At 36.3% G+C, this 16,411-nt stretch overlaps 1 protein-coding gene across 1 annotated transcript in view; it reads left to right on the top strand.

Annotated features, from left to right (window-relative positions):
• Positions 1-16,411, top strand: part of SKAP2 (src kinase associated phosphoprotein 2) — a 121,141-nt gene that overhangs the window by 79,622 nt on the left and 25,108 nt on the right. The window contains exons 7-9 of the mRNA XM_074574899.1: positions 1,394-1,518; positions 2,426-2,489; positions 2,857-2,961. Coding sequence (XP_074431000.1) covers positions 1,394-1,518; positions 2,426-2,489; positions 2,857-2,961 — 294 coding nt within the window. The remainder of the gene's footprint in view (positions 1-1,393; positions 1,519-2,425; positions 2,490-2,856; positions 2,962-16,411) is intronic.

The following is a 16,411-nucleotide window of genomic DNA, read 5'->3' as shown; positions in this document are numbered from 1 at the left end:
GTGCCCTGGATTTTCTGGTATAATTTTGTTATTTGGTATTTACTTGCCCTGGGTGAGAGTTCATGAAAAGGTGGGTGCACAAAGAATTTGTGTCTATGTGCACGTATTACTAGCAAGAGTTTTGTATGGTGACTGCCCTAATGTCCATTGATGTTTGTGTTGCTGTGTTAACCAATTTTTGCCCTCTAGGAAAAAAAGGTTCGCTTTCCTATTAAGTTGCCAGAAAGATGACAAAATTATGTTGAAAATTGTAGTTTTTCCTGTTTTATCTACTGTAGAAGTTTTCTCCTTTTGTTGACTAACATAAGTAATGGATGCTGGATTTGCACCTAAGTTCTGTTCAGCAATACTTAAAATAGTTTTGCTGTTGTGCCTGATGCTTACTGTTAATTAATGCGTTTCTCTACTGTGGAAAAAACCCCCACACGTAATGGCATTTTCTTTCATTTGCAACTGCACTTTGGCTGAGCAAAATGTGACTGATGATGCCTATCTTCACTTGAATGCTGCACTGTGATCTACAGAAATTGCAAAACTGATTTACTTTTGTGTGTTTGTTTTTAATATCCACCAAAACATGCCAGAGCACGCACATAAAATCAGATTGCAGGGTTTGGTCCGAAGAGCTCAGGAGGAGCGCACAGGTGCTGCTTGCCCAACATGCAGTATATTTAAACTCAGGCCTGTTCTAAGTGATACTTTTATAAACCAGACCTTTGAAAAGTAGAATTGTCTTTAAAACAACCACATGGCTCTACATAATAAACTGTGGTAGGGCTCAGTACTTTTATTAGGTAATTAAACATTTGCTGTGTTGAGAGAAAGGCTTTTGGAACACACACCTGAATTTATAACAAAATTCATTCTGTATTTCTGCCATGTGGAAAGGAGGCACATCTGGGAGTGGGTGGGAGAATGTGAAGAGAACCTTTTCCAATTGCTTAAAAAGGAATTTGAAGTTTATTTTTTGAGTGAAGTGGTTAGTTTAGGAGGGAGCTCAGCAAGTTCTGAGATAGACAGGTTTTCCCATTGGTTTACTGAACCTGAAAGAGACACTGATTTATAGGAAGCATGTCTTGCAAGTTCCAGTTCTTGGCTTTCCCTAGATACAAGTGTCGTAACACGCACGTCTTACTAAACAAGACCACCATCTGTAAATATCCCCCTGTGGAATTCCTTAGGCATCCTATGGAAAAATGTACTTTTGTGTACGTCTTCCTTTAAAATAAAGCTTTATCTCTAGAAGCATCACCTAATCATTTTGCTAAAAACCTCCCTGTTCTTTGTAAAATTCATGAAATAGAAAACAAAATCTGAATAAACGATAACCTGCTGAGCCACTTACGTTCACTGTTGTAAATGAAGCTCTAACTTTATTTTTTATCTCCAACAGACAAACAACAGAAAGGTGAATTTGCCTTAGAGGGCTACACCATCAGAATGAATAATAGCCTTCGGAAGGATGCGAAGAAAGATTGCTGTTTTGAAATCTCCGCTCCTGATAAGCGCATTTATCAGGTTGGACTTTTTTTATGTTGACTTGAAATTAAATTGATAAAGCCGTTACAATTCCAGCTGCTGAATTAACATTTCAGTAAAACAACTCTCACTAACATCTTAATGAAAAAAGGAAACCCTCGCTTGCTTATATTGTATATTCATATATTAGGAAAAAAATCTGATTTCAAATATGTATGTATGTGTTCAAATATTATCTTTTTGGACAAGAGCAAGGAAATCTATCATCTTTATCTATTGGTCATTTCAGTGTTAGCATTTTATTATCTATTGTATAGTATGTCTGCATGATTTCTTTTATGAATTAAATAGTAAAAAAAATTTACAATATATATCAGTGTTAAATACATACTGTATTGGTCACGGCTTTGCAAGGAAAAATCTACGTAAAGGCACGTATCAGCTGTGCAATTCAGAGATCTATCAGCTAGACATCAATATAGAATGTAAGTTTAATAAGTTTTAAATATCTGAGATTGCAGTTGAAAGCCAGTTAATTAAGCTGTCAGGTAGTGTGTTGGAGTCTGACAAGAACATTTTTAAGAAAACTGTACCCAGCAGTCTAAAGAAATTCATGGGTGTCTTCTAATTGTCAAGGGCAAATTTTGTTCATCAGTTCTGGCTTTGACATTGATGAAGAGAAGCAGCTTTTTTCTGCACAGCTGCCAGCTGCTGATCAGAGTTTCAAATCCATCATCCTCTCCTTCAATTACGTAAATTTGTCAAAATTAGCTGTACATTATAAGAAGCATCCTTGCAAGAAAAGTACCAGAAGACATGAAAAGAATTACTAATGGTTTCTTGAGGAAGTGACGAGAATGCTACAGTCCCTCTTTTTTTATTGCTAATGAAATTGTACTTGTGTTTTTGTCATTACTGCTAGTAGCTATTAATAAATGTTTAATAGTTTACAGCTGCCACTCCCAAAGAAGCAGAGGAATGGGTACAGCAAGTCAAGTTTGTAATTCAAGGTAAGCCAGCCAGTAGAGCAGTAGCCTTTATTGTCAATACTCCTTAGTGATGGTAGTTCTGTCCATTAACATCCCTGTCACGTCTGCATATCTAGTATTCCCACTTGTCCAAGTTTTGAATAGCAAGTCCTAGTTCTCAATCATGTTGTAGCTTTTACGTGACTTTTCTCCTTTTGCAAGATTTTTGCTTTTTTCCAAGAATACTATTTAGCATGAAAGCTCTTGCTTATAAACACTGTAAGAAAATAGGCAGAATATACTGTAAGCACCAGCTCGTAGAAAATGAATTTTGTTTTCATTTTCCATAAGTTTCTGCTTAGGTGTTCTTATCTAGTAAATGCTAACTTTTTTAACTGCTGTTACATAGATATGGAATCTAATACTATTCCTGAGGAGGAGGAAGAGGAATATGATGATGTTGGACAAGTGAGCAGTGAACCAATAGATGATAGCATTTATGAAGAAGTTAAAGGTATTGTTGAGATTTTTTTTACTTTGTACCTTGCGATCATTTTGTCTTCTCTGCTTCTAGTTTGATAACTCTGAGTGGCTAAAATTGAGTGAGTAAAGTAACCTGATGAATAAGATACTTTCAGATTTCAAGTTTTGCTACAATGTAGAAAACAGAATGTGTCTTCAATCAGGTCTGAGTGAGAACCGTTCAGTTTTCTTTAGCGGGGGCATCAAAATAGTGCAGAATGTGTAAAAGTGGTCTCAGGGGACTTTTGGCTCATTAACATTCTCTGGTATGCAATTTTTTTTAATTAAAAAATTGACTTGCCTTACAGCTTTTTCCACCAACTTGCTCATAATTTTTTTCTTTATTCATTTTGGCATTTGTATTAAGCAAAGGTTTGCTATCATTCCATATGTTATCAGCTGCTGCCTAATACATGATATTGTAATCCTGCAAGAAAGCAATGTGTTGGTTTGAAAGGGCTCTGGAGATGAACTGTAAATAAAGGCAACAGGAGTATTGACATTATTTTGTTTCATATCTTCCAGCATGACTGTGATTGTACAGAAACTTTTTACTGTGGACTATATGATGTGGTCAGATGATATGCCTCTAGACGTTCAATTGGCAAAACGAAAGAAAAAGAGCTTAGTAAAAGCTCTTGGAGTTGATTATAGACCTTCAAGTGTTAGGAGAAAGGTGGTCGCTCTTGATTATGTTTTAAGAAGCTATGAAAAAAATCAGTTTTTCAGTCACCATTAGTTAACAAATGATATTTTAAAGTGATATGGCAATTAATAATCACTGTGCGAAATAATGTTCTGCACCCCTTGCTGTTTGGGGCAGTGCAATTATCAGCAATAACTTGAGAGGAAAAATTAGTCATGTCATGTGATGTTGACTAACTTTATGTTTCAGTTAGGTTGAATATTCTGACCGTTGGATAAAAGAACATTTTATAGTATGCTGTGGCTTTCATTTTAAGATTATTTGAGTGGACCAAGGGAGCGGAGAACAAGAGTGGCTAGTAAAAATTATTATCATAAAATTCTAAAATTGTAGCAGCACTCAGTTCTTCAAGGCTGTCCTTTTTGGTTCCATTTCTTTGAATTGTACCTAGACTACTTCAGCACAGAATACATGTTCTGCTGAAATGGGGTGCAATGTGTCATGCATGCTGAAAAACTCTTCTGCAGTGAATATAAAAATTACATTACAGGGCTTAATCTTATAGCTAGAGGATACAGACAAACCTATTGCGGTGCTTTTTGGATGCTCAGGCTCCTACAGAAGGTGGTCTTGTATGCTTGCCTATGCTTTTGTTAAAGAAGCTCTAGATGTATCCTGGGATAAATTACTCTTTTCCGAGCTTCACTTATTTTACCTGTTCATTTGAATCTCAGGCAGTAAGTAGATCTGGAACAGTAACACATACAATAGTGGTAGGGGGCCAATAGTTAATATATGCTTTGAGTTCTGTTTTCAGGGGCTGCTGCCTTGTTATGATTCTGCAAGAATTTAGAGTACTTTCACTTAACATCCCATTTTTATGTCAGTTTTCCAGGAACTGTTGTCTCCTAATGTGGCTAATAAATCTGAAATGTAACAGAACAGCTGTTACAAAGAAAGGATGGCTCTTCTGTTATTCAAGAAATCTAGTTTCAGTTTTTAGTTAAATGAATTTCTTTCCCCGTGATCTTGGAGTGGTGCTTCATTTTCATGTTATCAAGTAGGGATTATCTCTCTTTATCTCACACTTTCTCCATCTTGTTTATTTGAATTGTAAACTTTTCAGGAAGGACCTTGTACAGCGGAGCTCTTAATTTTGTCTGTGATGTGTTGGCATAACTAAGTAAAAATAAAGCGTAAGTTCGCAATAGATTTTAGGTGATTAAAGCGTCTTTTTCTCTTCCATAAATGTGCTTTAGTAGTCACTTGCTTAAATGAAATTAAAAACTTATGGCTCTGATGCCTTAGAGCAGACCATCTCTTCTTTATCCATAGCATATTGAAGAGTATTAGATGAAGTGCTAGTTGACAGACCTCATGGGAGTAAGCCTTATTTGGTTCTTGTATAGCTGTTCATCTAAACTTGATGGTAAAAGAGCATATTGCACTTTGGTCTCACCTGCCTTAATTAGGCCTGATTGGTTGCATTTAATTCCAATTGGCTGTCCTTTCTGTTTTCCCAGGTAAGTGATTACTCTTTCTTCCTTCTGTGGTCAAAGGGTAGAGCATCATTATCCCTGCTGTTAGCTGACTTAATAATACAGAGCAAATAAGGAATCCTGAACTCCTGTTAAGAGAACAGAAAAAAAGAATTATTTGTACAGCCCAAAAGCTATGCTAAGCTCTGGAATGCAGAAGACAAATGCGCTAGATCCCTGTGAAGAGGGAGAAGAAATTAATCTTCACTTTGTTTTTGTCCTCAAAGCATCTTGATGTTAGAGGCTTCTGACCCTCTGTTTCCACAGATCCACTAGCTTTATAAATATTGAGTTTCAGATACTCAGCTCATTGTACTTCATTATTATTTAATTGACTATAATTTGCAATTTGTCAAGTAAGTAAAATTTCACATTTCTATGGTTCTTCAGTGTTTTTTATATCAGCATTTCATCAGTAAATTAATCCAGTTCATGATGCAGTACGTTTTGTAATATTGGGTTTGATATTTGAATAAAGAGTGTTTGGATAAAAAAAAGAATATGGAAATTTTTACACAGTTTTGGAAATTGGGAATTTTTGAGAACTGTTGCAGTAATCAGAACTGACTGATGCTGTATTCTCTAGCTATCACATTGCTTAGCTATTTTTTTTTCTCCCGCTTGTGCCAGGAGACAGTGTAGATGAGTTTTGCAGGCAAGAGCTGAATAGCTTCAAACCAGTATCCAGAGCCTATTTAATAGGCTAATATTAGCCTATTAAAAGCATAGATTTCAGTGGAATTCAATTTGTACTGTCTTCTGGCAGGAGGAGTGGGTTGATAGTTGGAGGGGGTACAAGGAGAGGTGGGAAAACTAATCTTTTGATCTGTTAAGTTGCTTTCTTCTTTAATAACACATACAAATTCATATTTACCATAGAAGTACCTTTTTCCTGGTCCTCAGTATTAGTCAGGGTTTTACTGTGGTTATTCGGGGAGAGTCAAAAGCATCAGAACTGCCGAAGATTTCCCAACTTGTAAAACCTTCCTTGCAAGATTATTCAGGAAAAGAAAGCTTTATACTGTTTTGAACAAACAAAGGTGTTGTCTTTTTGATTTTTAATAAAACATGGAGGAAAACTTGGTTAAGTCAATAAAGGCCCATTTTAGCTTAATTAGCTATTTATTTTCTACCTTAGTACACTCTGTATAATTTTGCAATTCACAGCTGGATATTATAAGCTGTAACATAAAGTAACTTCTAAAACTGTAGTACTAAGTAACTGTGTGTGTAGACCTACCTAGATGCGTGGAGTTTCTAGCTTAGTGGTGTTTTAAACAATGGAGTGGTTCTTGTCACAAAAGAGAACACTTTCTGGCTTTAAACATGTTGTCATCTGTTACAGCCCTTGAAGACCAAATTTTTTCATTAACTCAAGGTTTTGGTGACATAATTTTTAAGGTCCTTCAGTATTGTCTTCTGTGGTTTCCCATCTGTGTGGAGGACATACCCAAAACTGCAATGCTAACTACTGCCTGCCACCTTGATCCTTTCTACTACCTCAACTCAGTTTGTGTACTGGCTACAACTCACTTGCACAATAGGAGAAAAGAGGTATTAAGCTCAGGTAACATGTTTACCTTAATTTAGAGGTGTTAATCTAAGCTAACATGCTTATCTTAATTTTCATTCTTGTGTTGTCTCTTTTTCTTCTGTCCTTTTTCTGCTCGCAAACTTGCATTGTAGCAGTAGTTCTTATGGCCTACAGTATAGTTTCCATTAACGTGATTCTAAAAAAAACCCGTTTGGTTCTTACTTTGGTGGTGCTTAGTTGGGGCATGGAGATAAAAAACTGCCCTTACAGAATGGCTAAGGTTGGAAATCCCGAAGCAATGTGACATGGCACAAGGCTGGCATTGTTGGTTTTGTGCCATCTCTTCTCAGCTTGTCCATAATACAGAGAACTTTTGGGTGCGAGAGAGGTAAGGATGGTGAAATTCAGTGCTCTGGTGATCTCTAACCCAGCCAATACAACTTGCATCAGTTCTTAGTTTGCTGTAAATTAAATTTGAGGACTGATTCAGTCTCTGATTGGGCAAAGGATCATGGGAATGGAAAGCTTGCTTTTGTCTTTTGATTCCCGCTGTCACTCCGCTGCCAAACAGTTTAGTCAAGCCCAGGTATCTGGCCAGTAATTCTGTTCTGCAGTGTAGTTGGAAGCTTAGCTAGGGAAACTCTGTAACTAAGGTAAAGCTCAGGGAAAGGTAAGAAATGTCTTAAATTTTATGCAGTAGGAAGTGTGCTAACGCAAAGGAACACTTTTAAATTTGTTTAGTTATTTTAAATTAAGTCTTTTAAATAGTTTAAAAATCATATTGCTGCTGTTTCAGCACTTATTTCTGACATTTGAGTATGAAGGTAGGGAATTTCTATCTTCTATCTCTATTTTATATTTGTCTCTTTAAGCAGGTTTGTTGCTTTAATTTTTTCTAATGGTTAACCTCTGCAGTTAAGCAGCATAACTTAATGCCATCCTCATCCTCTTTTGTTGCTCAATTGCTTGAACTTTGAAGAAGCAAATGGGTTTTATGATGTACCCTTTTCATGAGTATGGAGGGGGAAAAGAAGAACGTGATCTCTGATTTACCCCTTCTTGGGAGGAAGGAAGTAATGATTATGTAGTGGGGTTCGAGTGTAAGCTTGATTTGTCACTCATGAACACCAACTCATAGCAAATATTTGTGTTCTCAAAATGTAGTGTCAGATGTATTGACTTTTTGGCACTAGAAGTGAAGATTTCACACTGCTCTGTTAATGAAAATGCCTTTTCAGAAGACCTTTGCTTATTTTAGTGTTTTCAATATATCACAGTCAGGGTCCATGGGACCAACTTAGTGTTTGGCGTCAAGCAGTCCCAAGTTATGGATTACAACTGTATAATCAGTTCCTAAACGTAGTAAGCTAAAATGAAGAAACTATTAATTAGTCATTGTAAACCAGAGCAGTAGGTTTATGCCATCAGAGACACATGTGATTATACAATCTGAGACATTACTTGTGATCATTGTTGTTAAGTCAGTATGTTACATATCCTGGTATATTTTCCAAATTCCTCCCAGCATTTGTTGTTTGCCTCAAGTAGTTAGGGAATTCTTTACTTCTTGTCCACAGAAGTTGTATATAAAGCTGATGTGCTATCAATATTTTTATTTTTTCCACAGAAAGAATTCTAGGTGCTTTTAATTAGTAAATGAAGTGATTTCAAAGTATAAAGTATAAGTAAGATCTGGAATATTTGAAGCTGAAAATACCAGATGTAAGACCAGCATTTTTGAGGACAGTACTAAAGATGATTTTCTAAAGTAATTACTGAAAATGTTTTGAATAATTTCCATTAAAACATCTTTCAGATTCAAGAACACAACACAGGATATTTTTCCTTTTGAAGTAGTGAGGATAGTTCATTCTTCAAAACAATTTTTTTCAAAGATTGGATCTCAGTGTTGTTAAGAAATTGTATTTTTCACTTGTTTAGCCATTACGTTCTTTTTATATAGACAGTATTTTTGCCCATAATACCTTGCTGATAGGTGAAGTACCAGAATAAGGAGAAGAGGGTGCTATGGGGCTTGCTCAGTTTGCTGTAAATAAAAAGCAATTAAAATAATACAAGAAAAGCAGATATAAACTACCTTTTGGTGTCAAGGAATACTGAGGACTTTTTTTTCTGTCCAAGATGCGTGGTTTTGTTGTCTTGATCACTGCGATTTGGGGTCTACTAAGTGTCTTTGATTATATGCCAGACAGGAAAATCACTGAAAAACAACTTCTTTCAACTGGATATTGCTGAATCCCACCTGCTAGGAAATGGAGCTGTGTCTGAGTTCTTTGTCACTCTGGGTTTTGAGGCAGTACTCCTATGGGATTTATATATACCATAGAGTTCCTTCAGTTAGTACTAAATGCTCACAAGATATGGAGTTATGAATCCAGACAACTTTTTGTATTTAAAGACATTGCATCCAGAAGGTGGTTAGGAATTTAATACCTGGACCTCAGCTTCTGTTTGCCACAAGAGCTTGGACTTTATCTTCAATTAATGTAATCCTACATCTAAAAAGGGAACACTTTCTTTCTATTTATGTTAGGTGTCAGCAATGGAAGAGGAGGTAAGACAATCTGGTGTAGCTGAAAAGAATGAGATGCCCATTGAGTGGGAAGTGGCAAGTCTTTGAGAGGAAAGAGAAGGTTGACAAGCTTTTCTGTGTTTCTTGTGAAGTGAATATAAAGTGGTGGTCTGTGAACAACATGAGGCCCATAGCGGTCAAGAAGCCTACTGTCCATGACACATTTCAACCCCTACCCCCCCATCACACACACGTTTGCAAATATGCAAGTGAGGAGGCCAGTAAAAATGCAATAATAACGGAGTATTCATGTTTTGTCTGACTTGCATGTGAAGGGTATATTCACTGGTTGAACTTGGGGTGGGGTTGTCTACTGAGAAATACTCTTAAAAAGAGTATTCTTTATTTAGTAATATACTTCTGCTGCAGGAAATTTGTTCAGCTATGAAATTCAAAATAGTTAATTACAATATCTACAGTAAATGGAAGCTGTGTACTGTTAAGTTTAGTCATTTATTCTTCTCTCTGAACTGCATGCAGGAATTCATAGTTTTCAGACATTTAACTTCATAAGCTTCAGAGTTTACAAGTGGAGAAAATAGAAGTGACCTTCCTGAAATTGTGGTCAACTATAATAATAAATTAAGCGAGTTCATGTTGGAAAACTGTGTTTATCAAAATCTTGGGTTATCAAAGGCTGAATTTTATTTCTGTGTTTCAGAGTTTAAAAAAAAAACAAAAATACCCTAAAGCCAATTCAGACAAAAAACACCCCACCCTACCAATAAACCAGGAATAGATTGTTAAATCTGCATTGTCTGTTGGCATTTTGAAGCTTGCTTACTTAAAATTAGAAGGCATCACTTAATAATATCTAAAAAGGAAGTATTTTTAATCGTGCACTTTCATGTTTAAATAACTCTTTTAAAAACTAATTAGCACACAAATCTTTGAAAGGAATTTACTTATTGAAATAAGGTATTGCAAAGTATTGCAAGCTTTTATTGCAAGTACTGATCAATCGTTTTTTATATAATTTTCTGTGCACCGTCACTAAACAATGTTTGACACTATTGATTTGTAAAACCAATCTGATGTGAACAGTATGTGACAGAAGTTATTTGTTCTTAAGAGATAGAATCCTGTCTCAGAAAAGCTTGTCATCCTAGCAAGTAAAAAATCACACAAAGTAATTTTACTTGTATCATAGTTTTTTCAGTTTTGACTCTGTTTCTGACAGCCTTGTTTATGCAGGCATGTCTTCAATGGGTTATGGACACAAAGTTCCTTCCTTTGAAAGCAAAGTAGTTTTCTTTGGTAGCACTGTTTTTATCTAATTAAGCAGCAGTGCAATAATTCTAATTCAAAGCATTCAGAAGAAATGTCTTGGTATGCGAGATAGTTTATTAACCATAAATTTGAGGAATTGCTGTAGTTTAGCAAGTTCAAAGCAAAATGTCAATTGTATTATGTATATTTATGAAAATAGAAATGTTGGGCTTGCTCTACTGCTTGAGTATAACTGTGATGAATACTATATAGATAGATCAAGGAACCTTTACTTTTTGAATTTGTGACGAATGACTGCATATCAGGCTATTAAAACCATTAGGTAGAGTTTTTTGAGAAACAAGAGCAACCAGAGGTTATACGGTGCCTCAGGCTATCGCTTCTCAACTTTTCTGGTTTCCACGAGGTAGCTATTACAGAACCATAATTTATACAACTGGATTCTCAAATAAGATCCGGCAAGGTGGGCTTTAAAGGCTGAATTAATCACTCTGTTACTGTAGATACAAATCTCTTATTTGAATTTTTCAGCCTTAAGAAAGGCATCAGCATAAATCCTTCTGTATATGTCTTTTCCTCTCAGTGTGCTTTTTATCTGCTACTCTCTTTCCTTCCCGCTCGCCTCAAAATGGAGAAATTAGCCAAGCAAAATGTTACTAATTAACCAGAGCTTTATGAATTTTGCTGGCTGTATGCATGTATACCTGATTTGTTTGTGTGTTCCAGTGTACAGTGCTTGCAATGGATGTTATGTTTAGTTTATGCGTATACAAGGAAGGCAACATAGGAAAAGGCCGCCTGTTCCCTTGTCTAGGCTGCTCTTCCCTGGGCTGGGTAGGAGTCTTTGAAAGCAGCAGCTCCTAGGAAAGGAAAATGGTCAGCAGGGTACGGCTTCTGGACCATACAGTGGACCAGGCAGAGAGGGCAAGATGCAGCCCTAAAGTTGAGAGAGGGATGCTCCAGGGAAATGCAGGCTGCAGGTACACAGATAAGCTGCAGCGAAGGGAAGAACGTTTTCTTAAGAAGCCAGAAAAGACTCAGGAAAGTTTTTGGCAAGGCAGTGAAATTTGAATTGGACAGCAAGGTGGGAGGAAAATTTTCTTATCCAGAAAAAGGGGATGGTTGGCACAGGGGATATTTTGTTTTGATCCTTTTTTTGAAGTCTGCTTTTTCCTAGCAGATCTTGATTTCTTCCACCTGAAAACTCCGAGTTTGTGTTCTAATTAAAGCTAGTTTAAAATCTTGGGAACTTTCAATATCCTTAAGGAAGAGGTTCGAGCACTTCCGTCTTTGGTTTGTGGAAGGGTTTTGTCTTAGCAGGCTGCAACCATTATTCTGTCCTTAAATCTTGAAGGCAACAGTGAGTAAAACTGGCAATTAAAGGAAGGAATCTCATTTTCAAAACAAAGCCACTGCCTACAGAAAAGCCTCTGGATCCTAGCATGCATGAGTGTCATCCTTCCACTGATCCAAAATATACTAACTGAAACTATACTTGCTTCCATACCTGTCTCAAATTTATTTCCTTAAGAAGTGAGGCATCTCCATTACTAAATGTTGAATAGTGGTCTCACGTAATTCAATAAACAGAATTTCAAGATGGATACGATTTTGTCATAGTTTCCATAAGGGTCATGAGACCCAGTTTCTGGTTAAACTGCCTAACTCAGCCCTAGTAAGTGGTGGTTCCTATAGTGCGTGGTGTGGGCCTCTGGTGTGTCCCTGGCATCACAGCTGGGCAATCCAAAGTACCGGCTGCGAGGGAATTCAAGTACTGTAGGAATCTGGGGGCTCTGGAGTTTTCTGAGATGCCGCTGTATGTCAATCCCACCATAACATGGTGAGCTGCTTGGGGAGCAGCTGTCATCTCCAGCTTATGAACTATTTCCAGATCCCTGCTGTCCTGCCACATCTCTCTGAGCTGCATCGCTGTATGTGGCATGTAGGGCTAGTAAGATCCAGAGTTGCTAGTCCCACTGTGGACCTAACGTATGAGAATGGTGGAACAGGACAGTATTTGTAGAAATGAATGGGGAATACTACCCAAAACACGGTATGTGTAAGCAGTCTGCGTTGCAGCTGTAATTTTCCTGCTTATTTCTGATTTAACTTGATTTTTCTTTACTAGTGAATCATAACAAGAATATTTACATTTGCTTTATTTAATTATTTAAGCTGGAGAGAGGATTTAGCATAGCTGACATAATTTAATTTGATGGCATGGGCCATAAACAGTGGAAAGAGGCAGTGGTGTGGGTTTGCTACTTTTCATGAAAGTACCCAAAGGGTGAAAGCTGCTGAATTTTTTTTTTTGTCAATGTGCAGTTAATGATCAACACAGAGAATGCAAAAATGTCTTGGTAGAACATTTTTAAAAAAGTTATAAGAGAAGCATCTGGGAGCCAGACTTTTCTTGTGGAAACATGCCAGCGACTGTATTGTGTTTCCTTTCACTCAAGTGAACTACGCTGAAATGCCTTGTCTTCTGTCCCTTTTTCAAGTAAGTTCATTTCTGGAATCAGACTATAAATTTGAATACTTTTACCCTGCAGATTATTAAAGGATATTACGTGGTTTAAACAAGATGCTTTCTTTATGAATCCTATGTATGTAAATATTATGTCAAGTCACATTTGTCACAATTAGGGATACGTAGTTTTCAGAAATGGCTTTTAAATTTCAATCTTGCTGCTGATCAACAAGTATGGGAAACTTTACTTGACATTTACAGACTTCTTTTCTGTGTATCATATAAATTTAAGCCTGAGAAATATAACCCCTGCACATGGTTGTCAAATAACACTGCAGTACAGAGTTATACAGTATAGATTAGTTAATTGAATATTTGATCGCTAGATGTATTTACATAGAGAACTATTTATATTTTCTATGTAGATTTTAATAGCCACCACATTTATTCTAGCAAAACATTTTAATAATAAGGTTTATAAAATGTCATGTTGAACACTTAGACTATTTACATAACGAAGAGCTATTATGGGTTGAGAGAACAAACAAATTTATTTTAGTTACAGTGAATTCACATAAATCTTTATTATATTTATATATAAGAATGTACTTATGTGCATGCCACACGTATTTAGGCAAGCAATCTCTAGCGCAAATTCCTGTGAACCTACAATACAACCACAGAATCAACTTCAAAATCATTTTTTGTTTTGTCCCTTTGAGCTACTAATTTGCATTCTGTCCAATAATTGCAACTACTTTTTTGGGAAGATGTGAGAGGAGACAGAGGAAGGAGCATTTTTTGTTAATCAGCTAAGTAATCAGATGAGCTTGTAGAAACATTTAAACCCCAGAAACTTCCCTTTACATTCTTGAGGCCTGTTAAGAGCAGTATCTTAAAATACTTTATTCCTTCTTAAAATGTTTAAGCGTGGTTTTAGGTAAGATGCCTTTTGCCTTGATTTTGCATGCCAAATTTGAGGCTTTAGGAACATTTTTAGAAAGTGGAGCTAAAGTTGTGCTTCTTTTTGGAAGCTAACATGAAAGTGGAAGTTGTTATCTAATCTTTTGATCAAAAAAATATAGGCAAGATTTTAAAAAGTGCCTAGTCAAACTTAAGGAGTTTGTAAGGAGCTGGATTCTGAAGTCGCTTATGAAATTCTCACCTTGTTTGTTGGCCCATCAATTAATCTTTTGTTTTCTGAGTTTAATATATTCTGACCAGTTCACTCAGCATATAGCATTAGACAATTCCAAGAAACTTGATTTCTGAAAACAAATCCTGGAAATAGTGACTTTAATTGTGAATACAAAGTGTCTGTGAATATAAAAATGGAAAAAGAATGAATGAGTTTCTAGAAGTAGATCTCTCTGTAATTTCTTTTATTCTTCATTATAATTATTGTGTGCATATCCACGATTGAACTTGCTTGTGATGACCTTTATCTTTTCTCTTGAGAAGAATTACTATCATCAGGTCTTTCTTCATGAGGAAATAAAAAGGTCAGCACAAACCCCATCCCTTATTTCTATGCAGTGCACATTGCACTTTGGCATATTTGTATTGAATTTTATTAATAATAATTAGATCATTTTGTTAAAGAAATTTTAGTGTTCCAAAATTAGACATTCTAAATGTTCTTTTCTGGTATGTACTCCTGCTTTTCCTGCCTTTTTTCTACCTCCTCTCCTCTGAAGCTTGCTATTGGTGTAACTAATATTTTACATACTTCTGCTCCTCCTAATCCTGTCAGACTAGCTGATTTTTTTCCTTCTTTAACCTTAAATTGGCAAACTTTTAATTCTTTTGCATCTATGTTTGTCTAAGAAAAAAGAGAATGTAGAGAATGTAAAGTTGTTGCTTTTTAAATTTATTTATTGGAGATTTTAAATTATTTGTTGTTTGGAAGACTAGTGCGAGGAACTGCACAACTAAGTTGATTCAGCTGTCACTCTAAACTTTACTGGAGGTTGCTCATTTGCAAGGAGAGCTCCAAGCAGGCACTCCAAGCATGAAGCTGAGTTCATGAAATCTAAATATATTCATAACTAAACTCGGAATGGCCTGTACCTCTGTGGATTATTCAGTTATCCTAATGAATATATTCTGTTCTGTCTATTCAGGTGATCGAGCATGTTTTTCCTCCCATTGTGATACTTCACTCTTAAAGCCTGAAGGGCCTTATGAAGCCCTGGAAACAGCAACTTTCATACTAACAGCCCTGTGTGTTTGTTAAATGAACAAAATCTGTGGGGTCTAAAGGCAATATAGTCTTTATACGAATTGGTTGTGTCTACAGAAAGGGGCAAGGGCAGGGAAGCAAGGATACTGGGACACTTGGTACTGGGGAAAGGAAAGAAAAAGAAAGAGGAAAAGTGCTAACATATATTCAGGTGTCAACAAGTAGGGAAGGTAAGTAAAGCAAAGCATGCTTCTACATTTCCTGAAAACTTGGTAATATTATGCACAGTAGAGTGAGAAGATCCACTTTGCAACAGCTGTGGACGACCTTGCCAACAATACTCAACTTTCTGTCTTGTGTCAGAGCAACTGTGTTCCTCTAAGGACAGAGATGTGTTCGTTGATCACTTAGTCTTTGCACATTCTGCCCTAAAACATTATAAAAAATACTTTCTGCTAGAAAAATCTTTTGTTCCTTGTTTTTTCCAATAAATAAGTGAGAAGTCATATAGTATCTTCCTGCTTTTAAAAACATGTTTTTTCAATCCATTGCCCTAGTATAGTTCATGTGGATGGGTCTGTGTGCGATAATATAGGAGAAATGCAGTGTCTTTTTCACAGATGTATTTAGAGATTTTGTTTCTCAAACACTTCTCCAAACTTACTCATTTCTCTCTAGTACTTCAGTCTGTTATTATTCTTCATAGCAATAGTTATATGATCCAAACAACATTCTTCCGCAAAGACCAGAGAATGGCAGCCGTTAAGTGTGTTTTTTATTTGCCCCTCATGGGACTGGGATTTTTTTTTTTTGTATACTTCACTCTTCAGTTTAGTAAATGCTGTAACTCCAAAATGCTTTTGCTAGGAAGGGAATGTTATATCTGCTTTTTGGTTTTGATTAAGCCAAACCATAACATATGCTTAGATTCACTGGGTGGTGTCACAGGAAGGTTGTTTTAAGAGAGATTTTTTTTTTTTCTCCAGAAAATGGCTAAGTGACATTTCAGGACTCCAGTATCACTTCCTTTCCTTCTCACCTCCTCTTCCTGCAGCATTGATCCTGAATTACTTTATAACAAAATCTACTAATCTTTTCTGTGAGGACGAAGAGGTAACTTTTCCAAGGCCTTCTCAATAGGAAGCAGTACTTCACTTTTCGCTGAGATGGCTGGTTTGGTTATTCAGGCTGCTTACACAATTAGAAGTAATGCTGGCACACAGTAGCACCTTTTCAAGATGCAAGAACT

This window comes from Larus michahellis, chromosome 2 (genome assembly GCF_964199755.1).
Source record: "Larus michahellis chromosome 2, bLarMic1.1, whole genome shotgun sequence".
Classification (NCBI taxonomy): Eukaryota; Metazoa; Chordata; class Aves; order Charadriiformes; family Laridae; genus Larus; species Larus michahellis.
This window is presented reverse-complemented; position numbering and strand designations above follow the sequence as displayed.